The 18,750-nt window shown below is 41.3% G+C and overlaps 1 protein-coding gene across 1 annotated transcript; it reads right to left on the minus strand.

Annotated features, from left to right (window-relative positions):
* Nucleotides 1-1,044: 1,044 nt before the first annotated feature.
* COTL1 (coactosin like F-actin binding protein 1) lies at nucleotides 1,045-18,699 on the minus strand. The gene is made up of 4 exons (XM_063438237.1): nucleotides 18,391-18,699; nucleotides 17,870-17,952; nucleotides 4,557-4,714; nucleotides 1,045-3,304 (listed from the first exon to the last, which is right to left on the minus strand). The coding sequence occupies exons 1-4, from the start codon at nucleotides 18,465-18,467 to the stop codon at nucleotides 3,194-3,196; spliced, it is 429 nt and encodes a 142-aa protein (XP_063294307.1). The 5' UTR covers nucleotides 18,468-18,699; the 3' UTR covers nucleotides 1,045-3,193.
* Between the last annotated feature and the right edge of the window lie 51 nt (nucleotides 18,700-18,750).

Below are 18,750 nucleotides of genomic sequence, written 5' to 3' on the forward strand. Positions count from 1 at the left end.
AGAAGAAATCAAATTGTCATTCTAGAGTCTGGAAGAATACATATACATTCTACTACCAGTTTTGCTACAAACTATATAGTTTGGGAGAAAATAGATCATTCTACCACTTGTCAGTCAACTCTTCGGCATAGACAACAGACAAGGGAGAGCAGGTAGTCCTTCTGCTCTCCCAACTATAGCAACCACAGCGCATGCACTATGGTTGCTATGGAAACTCCCCATCTGACATGGTTAGCACTTGCTAAGGAGTAAAGGACACCACTCAGATCAAGTGCTAGCATGCTGGCAATGAAGTCAGTGTGTTGGAGTGCACAGCGTTAGGACATACAGCGCCAGTTAGGCAACGACCTGGAAGTTACTCTTGTGACTGTCTGGTAGAAAAACTTCAATAATCACCTTTGCAGGGTTACACGACCTGTGAATATGCACCCAGACCACTTCAATGAGCTAAAGTGGTCTGGGTGCCTATAAACTCCCTTTAAGGTAAGTTAAATCTTCTTTTGCATGTTCACTTTAACATTTTGTTTTTATCTTACTTTGGATCAACAGCCCAAACAGGTGTGTGAAAGGCGGAACTTGATAAACACGAGTCTTTTCTCAACATATATAACTATGTAACTAGTTCAGCTGGATTTCTTTTGAAAATCCACTTTTAAATAATTCTCAAACTGGGCCAAATCCAACAACTGTGCGTTTATAAAATGAACCACTTAGCAGAAGGTGTTAGTTTGTAGTAGATTGTGAGCAGTTGCAGTTAATTCACATATAACATATTTAGTTCTACTTATAGAATGTAAAATTCCATAAATACATATTAAGAGAGCGACGGCAACAGAGAGTCCCCATTGGGACTGAAACAGAATGAAAACACACACACACACCATCTCACACACACACACACACACCATCACACACACACACACACCATCACACACACACACCATCACACACACACACACACACACACACACACACACACACACACACACACCTTCTATTCATGTTCAAAGTAGGATGATAGATTCATAAAGTAAAACAAAACACTACATTTTGGGATAATATATTCAGACACCCAGCTTGAACAATTTAAAATAACACTCAGAAACGTTACTTTTGAAAAAAGAAAAAAAAACGAACAAATTTTATTTTAATGGTTTTGCAAACCAAGTGATTCCACGAGTCCTACTCTGTAATATTTCCCTTTTAAATGATGAGTTTGGTTGGTAAAATTTCAGTGACCTGATTGCAATCGTTTTAAACATTATGGGAGTCTGCTTCTAGTGTAAAGAGTTCATTAACCAACTTACGTTGCATCGAAAAGAGAAAAACTCATTTTGTGCAATACCGTGGGTTTGTTTACACAAATGTTTTTGTTTTTTTAATTCTACTGTTACGTCTTGGAGTCTTATTGTGGCTTCCTATGTTACATGCCCACATGCCAACAGAGCTGCATTGTTACTATGTTGTAAAACGTATGTTATGCACCCACATGCCAAACGAGATCAATTGTTACAGTGTTATACAGCTGCCTATTGCACATTCAACGGGCCGCAGGCACTTTCAGGATCACAGCTGTTAAGGTCGAATGTTTCAAATGTAAAGTTCGTACACCGCAGGAACTGTCAATTTTTTGTGGCAAAAACATTAATCCACCAGTGAGCAACACTCAAGAGCATCTTCTAATTGTGAGTCATTATCTGAACACGCGCACAAGATCACCTACTTACAGCGATGTGCTAGGTAGGTCATTCTTTTAAGAACTCAGAATTCTGAAATGCAAAATTGGCATCACAGGTTTCAGCTGCTTGAATTCCCCATTAGTATGAATTTACACATTAGTAAGTTAATATTAAACGATATTAACTTAAAAAAATATGTGCAATCCCCAAACCCGGCAGATTATCACCAAATAAATGTCTCTGCCTGGAAACAATTAACAGATTCTAGACCCACACCTACATCATGGTGCCCTAATGTCTGCTCTTAAAAAAACAAGTTTCTTTATATACTATGAATGGGAATGGGATTACAGATTGAAATTGAACTGTAGATCTTCTATGAAATGTTATGTTTTCATTAATTCTATTTTGATCTGTTATGTGGCCATATTCTTTGATGTAAATGTCTGTAGGCAATATGTGTGGTCACAGGGGAGAGATTACATACGGTAATTTGTGTTGTTAGAGGACAGAAGTTATTGGGCAAGATGGATCACGTATCAAATGTATGGTCATGATGTCAATTGCATCATCAATCCCCAAGTCCTTACAGAAAAATGTACCATCATACTTTGTGGTCTTATCATTTGGAGCTTAAAGCATAATATTGTAGCTTTACTTAGGGAACCATTGACAGCTATTCAGTTGTATTATTGAGATGGACAAAGTCCTTTCCTTAATAAGGACAAGACACGACCAACTAGGATTTTGCATTCTGGACAGCAATTGGAGATTACGTTCTATAGGAAAAAAACAACAATAGGTTGTTTTCACTTTTTTCAACTGACAATGGATTTAAATGGAATGAAACCTATTAACCATAAAATGAAAGGAATGTAGACTTGTAACTTAGAGCTGGGCACAGAAAGAAAACCAAATCTCCCAAGCCACACAGAAACAGCCATCAGATACATTGCATTTTCATGATATTCCATGTAGACTTGTTACAGCTATAATATCTATGGTTGCCATGGTAATGCTTTTAAAACATATAAAACTCTACTACGATCTTCACTTTTGATTGGTAACATGCAGTCTGTTCTTGGTATGATCTTGGCTACAATTATATGCGAACGCTAAAGATGGATTCAGTCCTCAACTTTAAAAAAAAAAATCTGCCTTCCCAATCCCAGAAAGGAACCCTTAACATCATTTCGACCTATGTTGGATAATTCAGTCAATGGAGGATAAACAGATTTCGCTTGTCAAGTAGACTGCAGTATAGACGTATCCAGAAACAGCATTGCCTCCTGGACTCAGCAAAGCGGGAGTGATTAATTCAATATGGTGGAATTAGATAGAAGGGATGAAACGGTGGCATGGATTCCAGTTGTTCATGTTGTGCGGGCCTAGCAAGGAGAGGGACATGGAAAGAGTAAACCAGTCTTTCTTGTATTGTGTCCTTTAGTTTCCAGTTTTCATTTGATTGGCTGCTCTTTGAGATCCCAGCAGATGGCACCAAGTAAGTGTTTCAATTATTCGTTTTGGGCATCATAGTTGGCACCACCAGCTTTCTTTAACTCGTTCCTAATGTAGTCTTCCTCCAGCTCCTTATGGTCTGTGATCACAAATTCTTTGGCAAAGTTCTGCAGAGGGAAGCGAATGCAAACAAATAAATGACTAAATGAAAATGGAGAGATTACTTTAAAAATTGGCACAGCCACCTTAACCAATGGCAGACTTCATTCTCTCAGTGTTTTGGGATTTACACATTGAATATCATTAGAAAGAACTAATACTGCAGTCCTGTAGACAAGTGGGACAAGACAGCATTGTTCACATCTAAACAGCGACAGCCTTACACTCTACACAAAGACAGAAACGCTTAATTATGAATCCGACCTTTCCTTCCCCCGGAGTGCTCTCGGCCTGAATCGGGGCCATGCTTTTACAAGCAATATGGCCGTCACAAGGTTGACTTGGTGAAAGCTTGGCTATTATACACAGACATTGTTTACTATTCGTAGGAAGGCCCTTTAACCCCTTAAGGACACATGACATGTGTGACATGTCATGATTCCCTTTTATTCCAGAAGTTTGGTCCTTAAGGGGTTAAACTGCCTAGTTTATGAGAGGCCTAATGTCTGCAAGACTGCATTAATATTATTGCCAGTCAATATCCTTTTTACTTTTTAATGAATCCCTAAACAGAAGTCAGTTTTTGATTCCCTGCCCAATCTTTGCAACTTTTATGCAGTAAACGAACAGGGTCAGTCAGTAGAGCCATATGTAAAATGCGCATGTATGTGAATAGCAGTGCTACAAAAGATCACCCAGGGTGGTCGGAATCCAAATATAACATGGTGGCATTGTACCTGGGCCAAATAATATGCCAACATGTCAGACAGGCTATAGCGCAGATAATGCATCGACAGATCAGAGTGTTAATAAGATTATTAGTCAAATATACTTTGGTCCAAGAATGGTACCTGCTAATATTCAGCTGTGCGGTTTACCAAATCAATAGAAATGTTTTTTTGGAAAATCACAAAGCCTGTGATTTTTTTTTTTTTTTTAAAGATTTGAAAAAGTAGCAAAGACGTTGTCACCTAAACAGAATTACTAAGGTTGCTCAAGACATCGACAGCCCCGAAACTGAAAGGTCACTCTGTGCTAAAGCTAGCGTACTGTGATGAAGATCCCTAACAAGGAGCAAACATTTTTAATGATAAGGAAATTCTATCCCAATGAGAACTCAAGGTTTAATAGCTTTCATAAGCCCTCCCTCCCTGCTGTCCACCAGGTCCATTTACTCACACAATTAACAAGGAACATGCGCAGTAAACCATGAGCACAATACATAACACAGTGTTTTCTGGCTATCCGTTGGGTATTTACCTGTACTACATCTTTTACCAGTGTCTTGTCAGTGCCAGTTTTAGCTCTCTGGAGTCCACCAACATTTTCACCAATCCAGGTTATTAAGACAAACTTAGTTCTTTTACTCATGGCATCCCCAGTGGTAAATCGGATGTATGCGTACAGCCGAATGTCATCTGCAAAGAGGGGAGAGACGTGAGATTTTATTAAATGATAAAAGCAGGCCTCTTATCACGTTTCCAGCAGAAATACCTCTTCTTTTTTCCCCACCCTCGGGTAATAAAAAGGCTTAGCTCATGCAGTTTAACGGATAACAAAAGAGCTCTGGTTATGAAAGGCTTAGCCCTGATTTACTTGTATTGTTTAACAGCACAGCACCGTAACCTCGGAGTCCAACAGTGCATTGAAAAGCTTTCTTAGAATGTGCCTCGTGATTGTGATTTGGGTCACTATAACCTCTAGGAACTCATTGTCGATCAGATGATCACACGTTTATTGCAAAATTAAACTGGTTTTTACTTTAGTGGATAGTGAATAAGATTGAAACACAATTCTATTTCATTATATGGGAGTACAAACCAATTCTATTCTAAGAAAGAAAAATAGCTGTAAAAATCACAAGCATCCTTTCAAACAGATGGGTGACATTAAGCCATGGGAAGCGCTTGACAAGGTACTGGGAGGACAACGTCTTAGAGGACTCCATGTGACCAAAGACTTAGCCAGCAGTGATGGTGTCTCACTGGGCATAGTAACATGAATTTAACCTTCTCACTTCCAAAATGATGATAGTTGACCCCTCCCAGCTTAAAAATGTAAAAAACACCCACACGTGTTTTACTTGTATCAAGCACGGAGCAGTGTTTGTATTTAGCACTGCGCAGTGTTACGCAGTGTGTTTGCACGTATTGGCATTTGAATGCAGGCATACCATTTTCTGTAGTGTGGTTTTTGAATATGGTGGTGTGTTTTTATGTAGTGTTGACATTTGGATGCAGAGTTGTATTTGTGTGTAGTGTAGGTGAAATGCTGAGATATATGCACCCATACACTCACATATGCACACACACACACAGACACATATGCACACGCATGCAGTTACATAGAAACACAGTCATACGCACATACAAACACTGACACACCAATACAAACACACATCACACATACACACACTGACACATACCAACACACATACAGATACACATATACCAACACACATACAGATACACATATACCTACACATATACCAACACACATACAAATACACATATATAAGTGTGTGTCTGTATAGTGAATGCAGTGTGTGCTTGTATAGTGGATAATGGTGTGAAGGAGGGGTAATGGTGAGAGGGAGGGGTGATGGTGAGAGGGAGGGGGGTGATGGAGAGAGAGGGAGGGGGTGATGGAGAGAGAGGGAGGGGGTGATGGAGAGAGAGGGAGGGGGGGGGTGATGGAGAGAGAGGGAGGGGGGGGGTGATGGAGAGAGAGGGAGGGGGGGTGATGGAGAGAGAGGGAGGGGGGGTGATGGAGAGAGAGGGAGGGGGGGTGATGGAGAGAGAGGGAGGGGGGGTGATGGAGAGAGAGGGAGGGGGGGTGATGGAGAGAGAGGGAGGGGGGGTGATGGAGAGAGAGGGAAGGGGGGTGATGGAGAGAGAGGGAAGGGGGGTGATTGAGGGTGTGAGGGGGGTGATGGAGAGAAGTAGGGGGGGTGATGGAGGGAGTAAGAGGGGGGGGGGTGACTTAATACCTTATTCCCTGGTGGTCCAGTGTGGGCTCCCTGGTGGTCCGGTGGTGACCGGTGACCTCCAGAAACAACAAATGGGCACAGCAGAGAGGGCGGAGGCCTTGGAGGACCACAGAAGGAGACTCAACTTAAAGGTTAGAGGGCTGCCTGATGATATAGGGCTAGCGGACCTCCCACACTATATGAGGCGCCTGATAGCAACACTACTGCAACCTAAACAGGCAAAACTGCTTAAGATGGATGGACTGTTCCGTCTGCCCAAGCAGACTAACGCACCCCCCACCGCCACGGCTGATATAATTGTGAGATTTCAATCCCACCAGTTCAAGACCGCGGTCCTAACAGCGACCCGAGGGAAAACCCCTCTAACATTTGAGGACTCTCAACTACTACTGTTTCCCGACCTAACAAGAAGCACCCTAAGTTGGCGCAAATCGCTGCAACCAAGCCTACAACATCTGAGATCCAACAACATTCAGTATCGCTGGGGAACACCAAAGCTCATCACCAGTGGCGTACACACAACCCATGGGGCCCCGGTGCGAAAACTGATCTGTGGCCCCCCTCCCCCCCCGCGCTTACTCTGCGCGGGCTGGGGCCGCAACACATGGCGGGCGGGCACCTGGTCGCAGGGCTGCGACCCGTGCGACCGCGGTATGTACGCCAGTGCATGCATAAACACATACACTTAAAGGACCACTACAGACACCCAGATCACATCAGCTCAATGAAGTGGTCTGGGTGCCAGGTCTCTCTAGTTTTAACCCTGCAGCTGAAAACAGCAGTTTCAGAGAAACTGCTATGTTTCACTGAGGGTTAATCCATCTCTAGTGGCTGTCTCATTGACAGCCGCTAGAGGATTTTCTGCGATTCTCACTGTGAAAATCACAGTGAGAAGACGCTGAACGTCCATAGGAAAGCATTGAGTAATGCTTTCCTATGGGCGGTTTGAATGCGCGCGTGGCTCTTGCCACGCATGTGCATTCGGAGCCGAGAGGCGGATCGGGACGGAGAGATCCCCAGCGCCAAGGGAGCCCGGCGCTGGAGAAAGGTAAGTGCTTTAGACACACACACACACACACACACTCTCATGAACAGACGCACACATTTACTGACAGACACACACTCAGTGACAGACGAACACAAACATACTCAGTAACAGACACACACACTAACACACTAAAACTAACACACTCACTAACACAATCACTCACACTAACACAATCACTCACACTAACACAATCACTCACACTAACACAATCACTCACACTAACACAATCACTCACACTAACACACTCACTAACACACACTCACTAACACACACTCACTAACACACACTCACTAACACACACTCACTCACTAACACACACACAAACTAACACAAACTAACACTAACACACTCACTAACACACACTAACACACACTAACACACTCACACTAACACACTCACACTAACACACTCACACTAACACACTCACACTAACACACTCACACTAACACACTCACACTAACACACTCACACTAACACACTCACACTAACACACTCACACACACTCTCTCACTAACACACACTCTCTCACTAACACTAACACACTCACTCACACACTCACTAACACTAACACACTCACTAACACTAACACACTCACATTAACACACTCACTAACACACACACTCACTCACTAACACTCACACACTCACATTAACACACTCACTAACACACTCACTAACACTAACACACTCACATTAACACACTCACTAACACTAACACACTCACTAACACACTCTCTCACTAACACACACACACTAACACAAACTAACACTAACACACTCACTAACACACTCACTAACACTAACACACTCACTCACTCACTAACACTCACACACTCACTCACTCACTAACACTCACACACTCACTAACACACTCACATTAACACACTCACTAACACACTCACTAACACTAACACACTCACTAACACTAACACACTCACTAACACTAACACACTCACATTAACACTAACACACTCACTAACACACTCTCTCACTAACACACACACACTAACACAAACTAACACTAACACACTCACTAACACACTCACTAACACTAACACACTCACTCACTCACTAACACTCACACACTCACTAACACACTCACATTAACACACTCACTAACACACTCACTAACACTAACACACTCACTAACACTAACACACTCACTAACACTAACACACTCACATTAACACACTCACTAACACACTCACTAACACACTCACTAACACTAACACACTCACATTAACACACTCACTAACACTAAAACACTCACTAACACTAAAACACTCACTAACACTAAAACACTCACTAACACTAACACATTCACATTAACACTAACACACTCACTAACACACACACACTAACACAAACTAACACTAACACACTCACTAACACTAACACACTCACTAACACTAACACACTCACTAACACTAACACACTCACATTAACACACTCACATTAACACACTCACTAACACACTCACTAACACTAACACACTCACTAACACTAACACACTCACATTAACACACTCACTAACACTAAAACACACACTAACACATTCACATTAACACTAACACACTCACTAACACACTCTCTCACTAACACACACACACTAACACAAACTAACACTAACACACTCACTAACACTAACACACTTACATTAACACACACACACTCACTCACTAACACACACACACTCACTCACTAACACTCACACACTCACTCACTAACACTAACACACTCACTAACACACTCACTAACACTAACACACTCACATTAACACACTCACTAACACACTCACATTAACACACTCACTAACACTCTCACTTTAACACACTCACTAACACTCTCACTAACACTCTCACTAACACTCTCACTAACACACACTCACACACTACCACTCTCACTAACACACACACACACTCACTAACACACACACACTCACTAACACACACTCACACACACACGTTTTTTCTGTTTAGTTTTTTTTATTTAATCCCCCCAGCCTCCTTACCTGTGTGAGAGCTGGGGGGATTCCCTGGGGTCCAGTGGTGTTGCTGGTCACCCGGCTGGCGGGCGCGCGAGGGAGCACTGTCCCCTGGGTGCTCCCTCTTCAGCTCCCTCGCGCGCCGCGTACTGAAACCTGAGCCGGAAGATGACGTCATCTTCCGGCTCCGGTTTCAGTGCGGTGCGCGAGGGAGCTGAAGAGGGAGCACCCAGGGGACAGTGCTCCCTCGCGTGCCCGCCAGCCGGGTGACAGCAGGGCCAGCCTCGGGGGGCCCGGAGGTGGCCGGCTCCTGGGCCCCCCAGCAGAAGAGGCTGGCCCTGTGGGTACAAACCGGGTCGCAGGGGCGGCCGGGCCCCCTGGTGGGCCGGGCCCGGTCGCAGCCGCGACCCCTGCGACCCTGGTATGTACGCCACTGCTCATCACCTTCACAGTCCAAGGGACTATCTTCCGGGCAAGAAGCCTACAAGAGCTGGACACACATCTGAACCAACTGGGTCTGACGGTCACACGACCAGAGCCCACGACCACCTTGTCCAGGCTGGACCCCACCGCGACAAAATAATTTATACCCAGGTCATCTCGACGCACTACGCAAGCGGGTGACACAACCTGAACGCCACCAAAAGACCACTACTCCATCCTTTAGGATGCCATAGACTCCACCACAAAAACCCGTGACTATATTCACCAAGTTATTTTGTTTTACTGTTGTTCTTTTTCCCTTTATGCTTAATAGGTATTTCTTTGGCATGCTGTCCCCAAGATGGTAACCCTTATTAACGTGCGCACCCAGGCATGCCAGAGGGGACTGATGCTCCATAGTATTAACAACTCAGAGAATATCACGCAGCCATAGTGAATGTGCCCACATATAAAGAGGCCCCAGATCAGAGAGATTTGTTGAGGCACGAGCTCCGATACACCCCCCCTCCTCTTACTCCCTATTCCAGAACGCGAGATAACTCAATGTGATAAATCCCTGGAGGGGGTTCCTCTTCCCCTGTTGCACTTAAGCATTCAAAACTCATGATGCCCTTAATTTACCTTTACCCTACTTTTGTGCTCAAGGGATTGTCAATTTAATGTACTATAATGTTGTCCTACTTGTTTAAAAAAACAAAAACAAACTAAAACCCACTCAGCATGGGACAGTGACCCAGCTACTAGTTATACATGTATTGTTAAATGTGACCTCTTAGGGATTTAGCCCACATATTGTAACGTATTGCCTTATTAACATGCGGAGTGATCAAAAATAAAGAATTTAAAAAAAAAAAGATCTTTTTCAGAACCAGGGGGGGTTGCAATGAATCTCCGTACTCTAATGTATTCCTATGGAAGTTCAGTGTTCAATCAGACAGAGGTAATGTGGAAGTAGAGTTGCTGACCACATTTACCGAGTTTCTTTGATTTCCTCCTGGCTTGATCTAGGCTTAAAACTCTATCAGGAACATAGCGAGTTTGATAAGACATGTCGAGCCAGACAATATTGCTGTACTAGGGGATCATGGGAAAAGCTAATGTGTTTAAAATGCCTCGTCAAACACCACAAGTGCCACAGTGAAGGCCAATTAAATGAACTCTCTGTGATCTTTTCATTAAGTGATGAAAACAAATTATTAATATGTCACTTCACTGTAATCATTTGCAAATTTTAAGCTCTAATAGAAAAAATAAAATGAAAAAAAAAAAAAAAAAAGTTAACAAGAAAGTCCAGGTAACAGAAAGATCCAAGATCCATTCTCAGTCTGTCAATCTCTCCTTAATGGCATTTTTACAGCCTCTATTAAGTCCAGTATAAGATCTAAAATAAAAATACATGCGGTAAGCTCGGACACAGCTGTGGTCTTATCATGACTTGCCAGAAGGAATTGTAACAGTTATGCCAGGAAATAGCTTCTTTTTCTAAGAGGCTCAGCAGGAAAATGAGATGATTTCAGCAAAGGATGTTTGGTAAGTAAACCGAGCTACAAACATTTAATAAAAGTCCTGCTTAGGTATTTATATATAGGAAGTGGAACCCAGGTCAACAGCAGACAATGCATTGGATGTGAAACACGTCATTCAAGGGAAGAAAGACAAAAAGGGGACAGGGGAACAAGATACAAATAAGAGAAAGGTTAACCAAGGACCGAAAACATCTGAAACCATTTTAACTCCATACTGGATATAGGAAAAATGGCCCTTTAGTCTAGAATGAGGACAAGTAATTTGTCCAGAATGAGTACGGTGTCAAGACGTCAGATCCCAGAGAGTGCTATCCCTAAATAACCCACCAATGCTCTGCAGGATCTTAGACAAATCGGATGATCTTTTTTGTAACTATCCTGGATGTTAGCGATTAGATATCACAGTCAGTGTTTAACGAACGCCCTATTACTGCAAGGCTACAAAACTCAAATGTGAGGCCGGACACAAAAAAAAACAAAACACTTCAGTATTCAAATTAACAGCATGCATCTTCACTGGTGGAGTTAATTAAATCTGAAATTGAAGATTGGCAAACTATAAAACCTGACCTATTTGTTCCCTCCACACCCACTTACTGAACTATCCCCCATCACTATAACCCTCTGAATGTTCCCCCCAGGATTCTATATTAATTCTTCTTATAGACTGTACGCTCGTTCCTATAGACTGTACGCTCGTTCCTATAGACTGTAAGCTCATTTGAGCAGGGTACTCCTCAACCTATCGTTCCTGTAAGTTTTCTTGTAATTGTCCTATTTATAGTTAAATCCCCCCCTCTTATAATATTGTAAAGTGCTATGGAATCTGTTTGCACTATATAAATGGCAATAATAATAATAATAATAATAATAATAATAATAAAGTCAGAGACTTAACCAGTCTAAATATTACAGGGTAATAAAACACAAGGTGTATACAATGCTAATTACAGCAACAATACCCAATTTTGTAAAACATGATAATGTTGTGTATCAGTGTGTATGATATCGAAACTTCCAATGGGATAATAAAAAGATATAGATTGTGGGAGAGTTGAAACGATTCCCACCCCCTAACCCCAGAGCAACAACTAGGCCTAGCGTTGTACGTTAGGAGTAAATCTGGTTTAAGCAGTAGTTATGGTGGAATCAGTGACCTCTTGCTGTAGTGTCCTACTGTGAAATCACAAGTTGTAACAGGAATAAGTCGTGAACAAAGCATTAATGGGGGGAGAGGATTATTGCCAGTAGAATACGTCCTGTTCTCTCCAGCACAGAATGGCCACGGCTGGGTGGACCTCTCTGGCTAAAGCAAACAGTGCGTTGGAATGATCCCAAGGTGTTTCAGGAACTCACTTTAAAAGTAGGTTTTAAATGCATCCTATACGTTATGTCTGCTTGATACCATATTTCACCTTGATTTTTGTATCTTGGATTGAAAGATATCATAAATATTTAAACGCAAAATTAAATCTATTCTAAATGGCACTCTTTATTGATTGCATAAAGCGTAATAAAACCGGTTATTATAAGAATATCTATCAGTGAACCAGGCATTGTGATGTACACTCATCTCACAGAGATACTTCTATGGAGTGAACTCGGGACACAAGGAAGATAAAGACTCGTTCATGTCTGATCACCTCTCAGGAAACGTTTGCTGGCGCTTTAGGCTGCCCCGCTACCCAATTAGTGATATTCTAGGACATCTGCCTTAACGGGGTGATATGGACATAATACAGATGCCGGCTTTGCCAGCTTGGGCCTACTCCATGAAATTACAGTTCTTGTAGAATAAAACATTGGTAGAAGATGCCTTCACTTGGTAGAGTTAGGATTACGTTGGTATACCTAAAGAGTCACACCATGTATGACCATTTAATTCTTACCATTTCTATGTTTGCTGGGTGCCAGGGTAAACCTACGGTGTCGTTTAGACAAAAAACTCATTAACATTCCTATAGTGTCAAGAAACGAGGAGTGTCTGTGGTCTGTGAGCCTTCCTTATTATTTGAAGAATACAAAGAATATGTGGTAAATATTAAAGCATAATCTTTCATAGTCTAATATTTAAAAAGGTATTAACCTATTGGATTGGCATCATATTAGTTATAACTAAGTTTACAATCGATACAAATCGAATCCGATAGGTTAATAACTTTTTAAACATTTGACTTTTAAAGGTTATGTTTTACTATATACCACATATTCTTTGTACTGGGTCGTTGAGTTCTGCATGTAACAAAGGTGACACTGTACAGGTTTGCGCCAATCAGTTTTCAGCTGAAGAAGCACCAGGTGACTTGGTCTGCACACAGTGTCCCAAACACCGACAGGACAACACAAACAGAATTCTGTAACGTTTGTGAACACGGTTTTTGTTTTCCAACCTCATCAGCCAAGTCGTACAGTAGGGAAATCAATTAACATTCTGACATTACAAAGCAGAAAGGCAAAACCAAACAAAAAAATGTGACAGATCTGCCTCTTTAGGACACTAACAGTTATAAAGAAAATGGACGTTAGTATAGATTGAGTTTCCCCCCAGAACCAACATGTAGAAAATAAAGAAACAGACCACATCTGTCTAGACCTAACATGAGTTTGTTGGAGTAATATCAGCGTGAGGTTAGAGCGCAGTGTTGGATGTTGTGTGTAGAATGCAACAGGTGAATCTAGAATCTGCACAAACACACACAAAAACAGATTGCACTCCTGTTATTATAACTACAACAAACGAGGATCTGAAAAGACACGTCACCCAGTCCTCATGGAGGGATAATTACAGTGTGAGCGGGAGAGGAGCTTTGACAAGACATCACTGTAATTACAAGTTGTGCCTATCCTATGTTTATGATATTGGATTTGATTGCAGTCGACGCTTGGAGTGGAATTAGCTACATGTAACGATTAAAAGAGGTAAAATGGACAAAGACAATAATAGAAGGGAAGTTATAAAAAAAAGGAAACCTGTTTTACATTAATAGCTCGTTTCTTTTATTCCCTATTCTCAATAACAAGTGAAGTTAAAATAGGCTACTAACGAGACAACACTTTGGGAAAGAATTACTAGTGTCAGTTTTTAAATGTTTTTCCAACCAGGAATAGTTTACACATTAAAAAAAAAAAAAAAAAAAAAAGTCCTATAATTAATTAGTTCTACTTAATATATCAAGAGTTGCCTAAAACGTCTGTATAGCATCTAAAAAGAATTGGCTTTCCAGGGTACAAGTTGGGTATTGCCACTTCTAAAAATACATTAAAATCATCTTACTTTTATTTATTAAATAAAACTTTTTTTTTTTTTCCCCTTAGTGTTTTTTACTTTGTGCTTTATTTGGTCAGAGATCAATATTTGATTTCAGAACGCAGTTATATTGATTGTTCGCTCTTTTGAGCAGGGCTTATACATATCCCATTTCTAGAATTGTCAAACGCTAAAAAAAACATGCTGGAGCTATATAAATGGTTTAATAAAAATATATCAAGAACGCCAACGTTATACCACAGTGAATTTAGACTGCTCAGATTCCAGCTATTAGTGTCCTTTTCTTGGTTAGATAGTATTCGTTCTATTTGAATTCTGCTACCTGCCTGTATTGAATGAACCCAGTGACCAAAACTCGACTAAAGAGAGATCTAAGCGTATTCACTTCCTGGATGCCTGACTAATCTTTAGTCATTGTTAACAGAAGGGAGAGATCAGGCCACAATGTTAAACGCTGACGTTGTCAGAGCCTTGCACATTGAATGAGGGAAGCTTGGGATAAAACTTATCCATCCCAGCAGGAAATCACAAAACACAGGAAAAGGAAGCAAACGCAAATGTTATAACACAAGTCACAGAGGTTCCTTCACTGCAAACACAGCTTGGGAGGAATTTTAAACTCGCCTTCTTAGGAGCATTTTATTGCTATAAAGGGATCATGGGAGGTGCTTCCTGTATCAGTGTTGCATAGTGTGCAGCACTTGGGTTCACCTTCTCCACGCTCTCTGTGTGGTGGTCTTGAATGTTCCCTGTAGATACAAAGACTCAACTCACCTCTATGCGTATTGGCACAGCGCTGTGATTTGCAGCACACGTGCAATAGCTTTCCAAAGCTTTGCTATGGGAGATCATCACCAGTCACAGTGGGGGAAAAAAGGTGAAATAAAATCACCATTTTAGCATGATAACAGCAGGGCTGGTCACCTGAACAGGCACTGTATTATCAGGAATACATGTCTGTGCTCCTGTAGGGTTCTTTGAAGATTTGCGTGCGGCTTATAAAATCAGATATCAATATAGGATGCCCCAATTACGAAATCAACTTTTTTTTAATAGTATGGTGATGTCATGTTTGATGTTAAAATGCAGGATAATGAGAATACATAACCAAACCAATGATCATGAAACTGAATACAACTATATTAATAAACTAACAATTTGATACCAGGGACTAGATTATACCAGAGAAATTAAGGACGGGCCTAGATTGCATCTGAAAGTTTCAATTAAAATGTAAAAATTTTAAAAAAGGTCGGTCGGTTTGTGGACATGTGACTGGTATGCGCACAGTCACGAAGTGACTACCATTCAAGTTCTCAATGTCCAGGTTTGGTAAATATCTCCTCTGGGATAGACTTGTGAAATGTCTAAATCCTGAACGCTCTGTGTCAATGCTTTCCTCAATACAGGAAGACACATTATATAATGCTTTCACATCACGGTCTATTTTATGCGGACGAATGAGCCAGTCCATACATTAGAAGGTATTGAGCACAGTTTGGGAATTTGTGACTGGTGTCTAGTACATGTAGCCCAGCCAAACCTGATCCAAAGAATTCATTTCATGTCAGAATTCTCCGTTGCCATCAATTAAAAACAATGGCCATGGCTTTCTGCAAGCACAGGATTCATCTGGTGGGTGGAAAGGACCCCAACTATACCCCAATGTCTCCTGTACCCGAAACACAAACAGCAGAGAATCGGCTAATCATTTGATCTGCTGAGTAATAAGTGTCAGGACATAAAACCAAAGAAAAACTATTTGTTGGCTTTCCATGCTGGGTTTCTAATTGAGAGTCCTCGTTACGGGATAAATCAAGCAAGCTTTTCAATTAGTGATCAGATAAATTGAAACATGTGCCAAAATGTGCATTAATAATCCAATCGACAGCATGGGAAATTTATCTCAAATACCACAGATACAAGCCAGCAACACATTAATCGCTTTCTTATTAAAAGACATTTAAACTATGTAACGATTACTCATCTGAGAGACGCTACGGCATTTTCTGCAAGTTTGACATTATTGTGACATGACATGTCTTGTGATCAAAAGGGTCTCTGTGGGTAAAACACAGGAAACAAACTGAAAGTAGTCAAGGAAGGAAACAGCTAGATTTATTCAGTATTCCGGTACGTCCTGGGGTGCACACCTTACGGACCCCAGAACGATAACGGGCTGAGATGACCCTGCAGGGAACCAAACTGAAAACCCAGAAGTTTGAACAGGAACTATGAATATTCTAATATTTCATTGGCTAAAGATGTTCTTCCTTACACTATCCCAATACTACCATAATCAATAAATGGGAATAAAAATGGTCTATGATAGCATTAGGTGTAACGGTGGAATGGACATAAAGGAGTGGCCACTTCTCGAACAGTTCAGACAAGAAAGGACTCGTATCTCCCAATTTATTCATCTATTAGGAGAAGTGGGGGAGGGGTAAGGTGGGCGGGGATGTTCGACAAAAACTGTCATAGAAATCTAGGGAGAAATGTCAATTAACTGTACCTGTTAACTCTCGGCGTCCCGTTATCTGGAGAAACTTACTCTAATATAAAAGGGGTTTTCCTACACACCAACGATGGCATCGCCCAATCACAATGATATATATAATATGGAGACAGAATTAATCCACGATTTGTATGAGCGGATCCTATTCTATATAAAGCTACAGTGTATGAAACTCATATTCAACACACTTTACTGACCTAAAGAGAAAGAAGATTTGCACTGACCCTGCTGGGAATCAGACTGGAGACTCTTAACGTTTGAACAAATAATTGTGCATATAATAATATCAAAGTACTGAATCGTGCGTCTTGTCCTCTCAATATTATGACTAGTCAGTTGCACTGTGCAGATTTAATAGACCTTGGATGGATGAATGGCTGACTGTGACTGGAGCTCTATCCACTGAGCTATCTCATACCAGGATGAAACTGATCTCCCCATCCAGTGATTTATATACAAATACCTTGTACTTTATAACTATTAAAAGATTAACAAGAGGTAATTATTATATACGGTTATAAGGAAGATATTAGTGTATATAATGTTTGTCGCCCTTGCTTTGTCCATGAGCCCTCCCAATGAGTTCTATTCCAGTTAGCCCAATTTCCATGCTCTGGAGGGCAGGGCTGAACAAGTCAGATGAATTGCACATTCCTAACATATAGCCGGAGGTCATAATCTAACACACATTTTTGGCTGCTGATTACAGTCTGGAACAGAAAGAGAGTAACATGTAGAAATCAATCCTGCAAACTCAGAGAGAAAACACACACACACACACACACACGACTTCTTACCTGAACAGGCATTTACAAATTCTTCATATTCTGAACCTTGATCCCCTGGTACTATTGTAGGGCCATCATATTTAAATGTTACCCTGGAACAACATGAATAGACATGAATGGACACATATCACTAGCAGACACAAAATCGAAATTACCATTATAAAGTTACTAAATGCACCAACATGGTCTGTAGCGCTGTACAGTAAAAGGGTTAAAGAAAGTACAATATACATATCAATAAAATCAAGCATCCCAGAATCTGTTTAAACTGCCCCTCTCAGCATCTCTAACTATTTTACTGGGGCTGTACAATAGCCAGAAAGATTCTAAAACATGGATACAAAAAGCAATCACTGTCTCTGGCTGTTTCAATCAGTCATGTTGCTAGTTAGGAGCAGTTACTGAGTTGGAGATACCAGTTACCTGTCCTCACATATCACATAGAGAGAGATAACACAGAGATATAGGAGAGAGCTGGGGTACATCACAATGCAATAATAGCTGTAATAAAATGAATGAATGAAACTTACCAGCTGATGCCATTGGTGTCAGCCCTCACCAGGTTATAAGCCTCCCTGCAAGCCTCTTTATCTATCTTTGTTGCCATTTGGTTGCTGTGAGTTGGATTGAGCAATGGATACACTGTGTAACTGTATCGGCTGCAGGGAGATCTGCCTCTTCACTAAATCCCTTAACCAGATCACTGCAGGCTAATGAATGCTGGCTCCAAGGGCAGGACAGAGTGCTAGAATGAGCTCCACTCACTGAGCCTGCACAGCAGCAACTTAACCCACTGCTCCCTGTCAGCAGCACCCAACTCTAGCTGGTGCACATTATGTCTTTCTGCAGGAGGGGAGGCGTTTTCTGAAAGATTTTTTTTTTCTGCCTGT

Source organism: Pelobates fuscus, chromosome 12, assembly GCF_036172605.1.
Source record: "Pelobates fuscus isolate aPelFus1 chromosome 12, aPelFus1.pri, whole genome shotgun sequence".
Classification (NCBI taxonomy): Eukaryota; Metazoa; Chordata; class Amphibia; order Anura; family Pelobatidae; genus Pelobates; species Pelobates fuscus.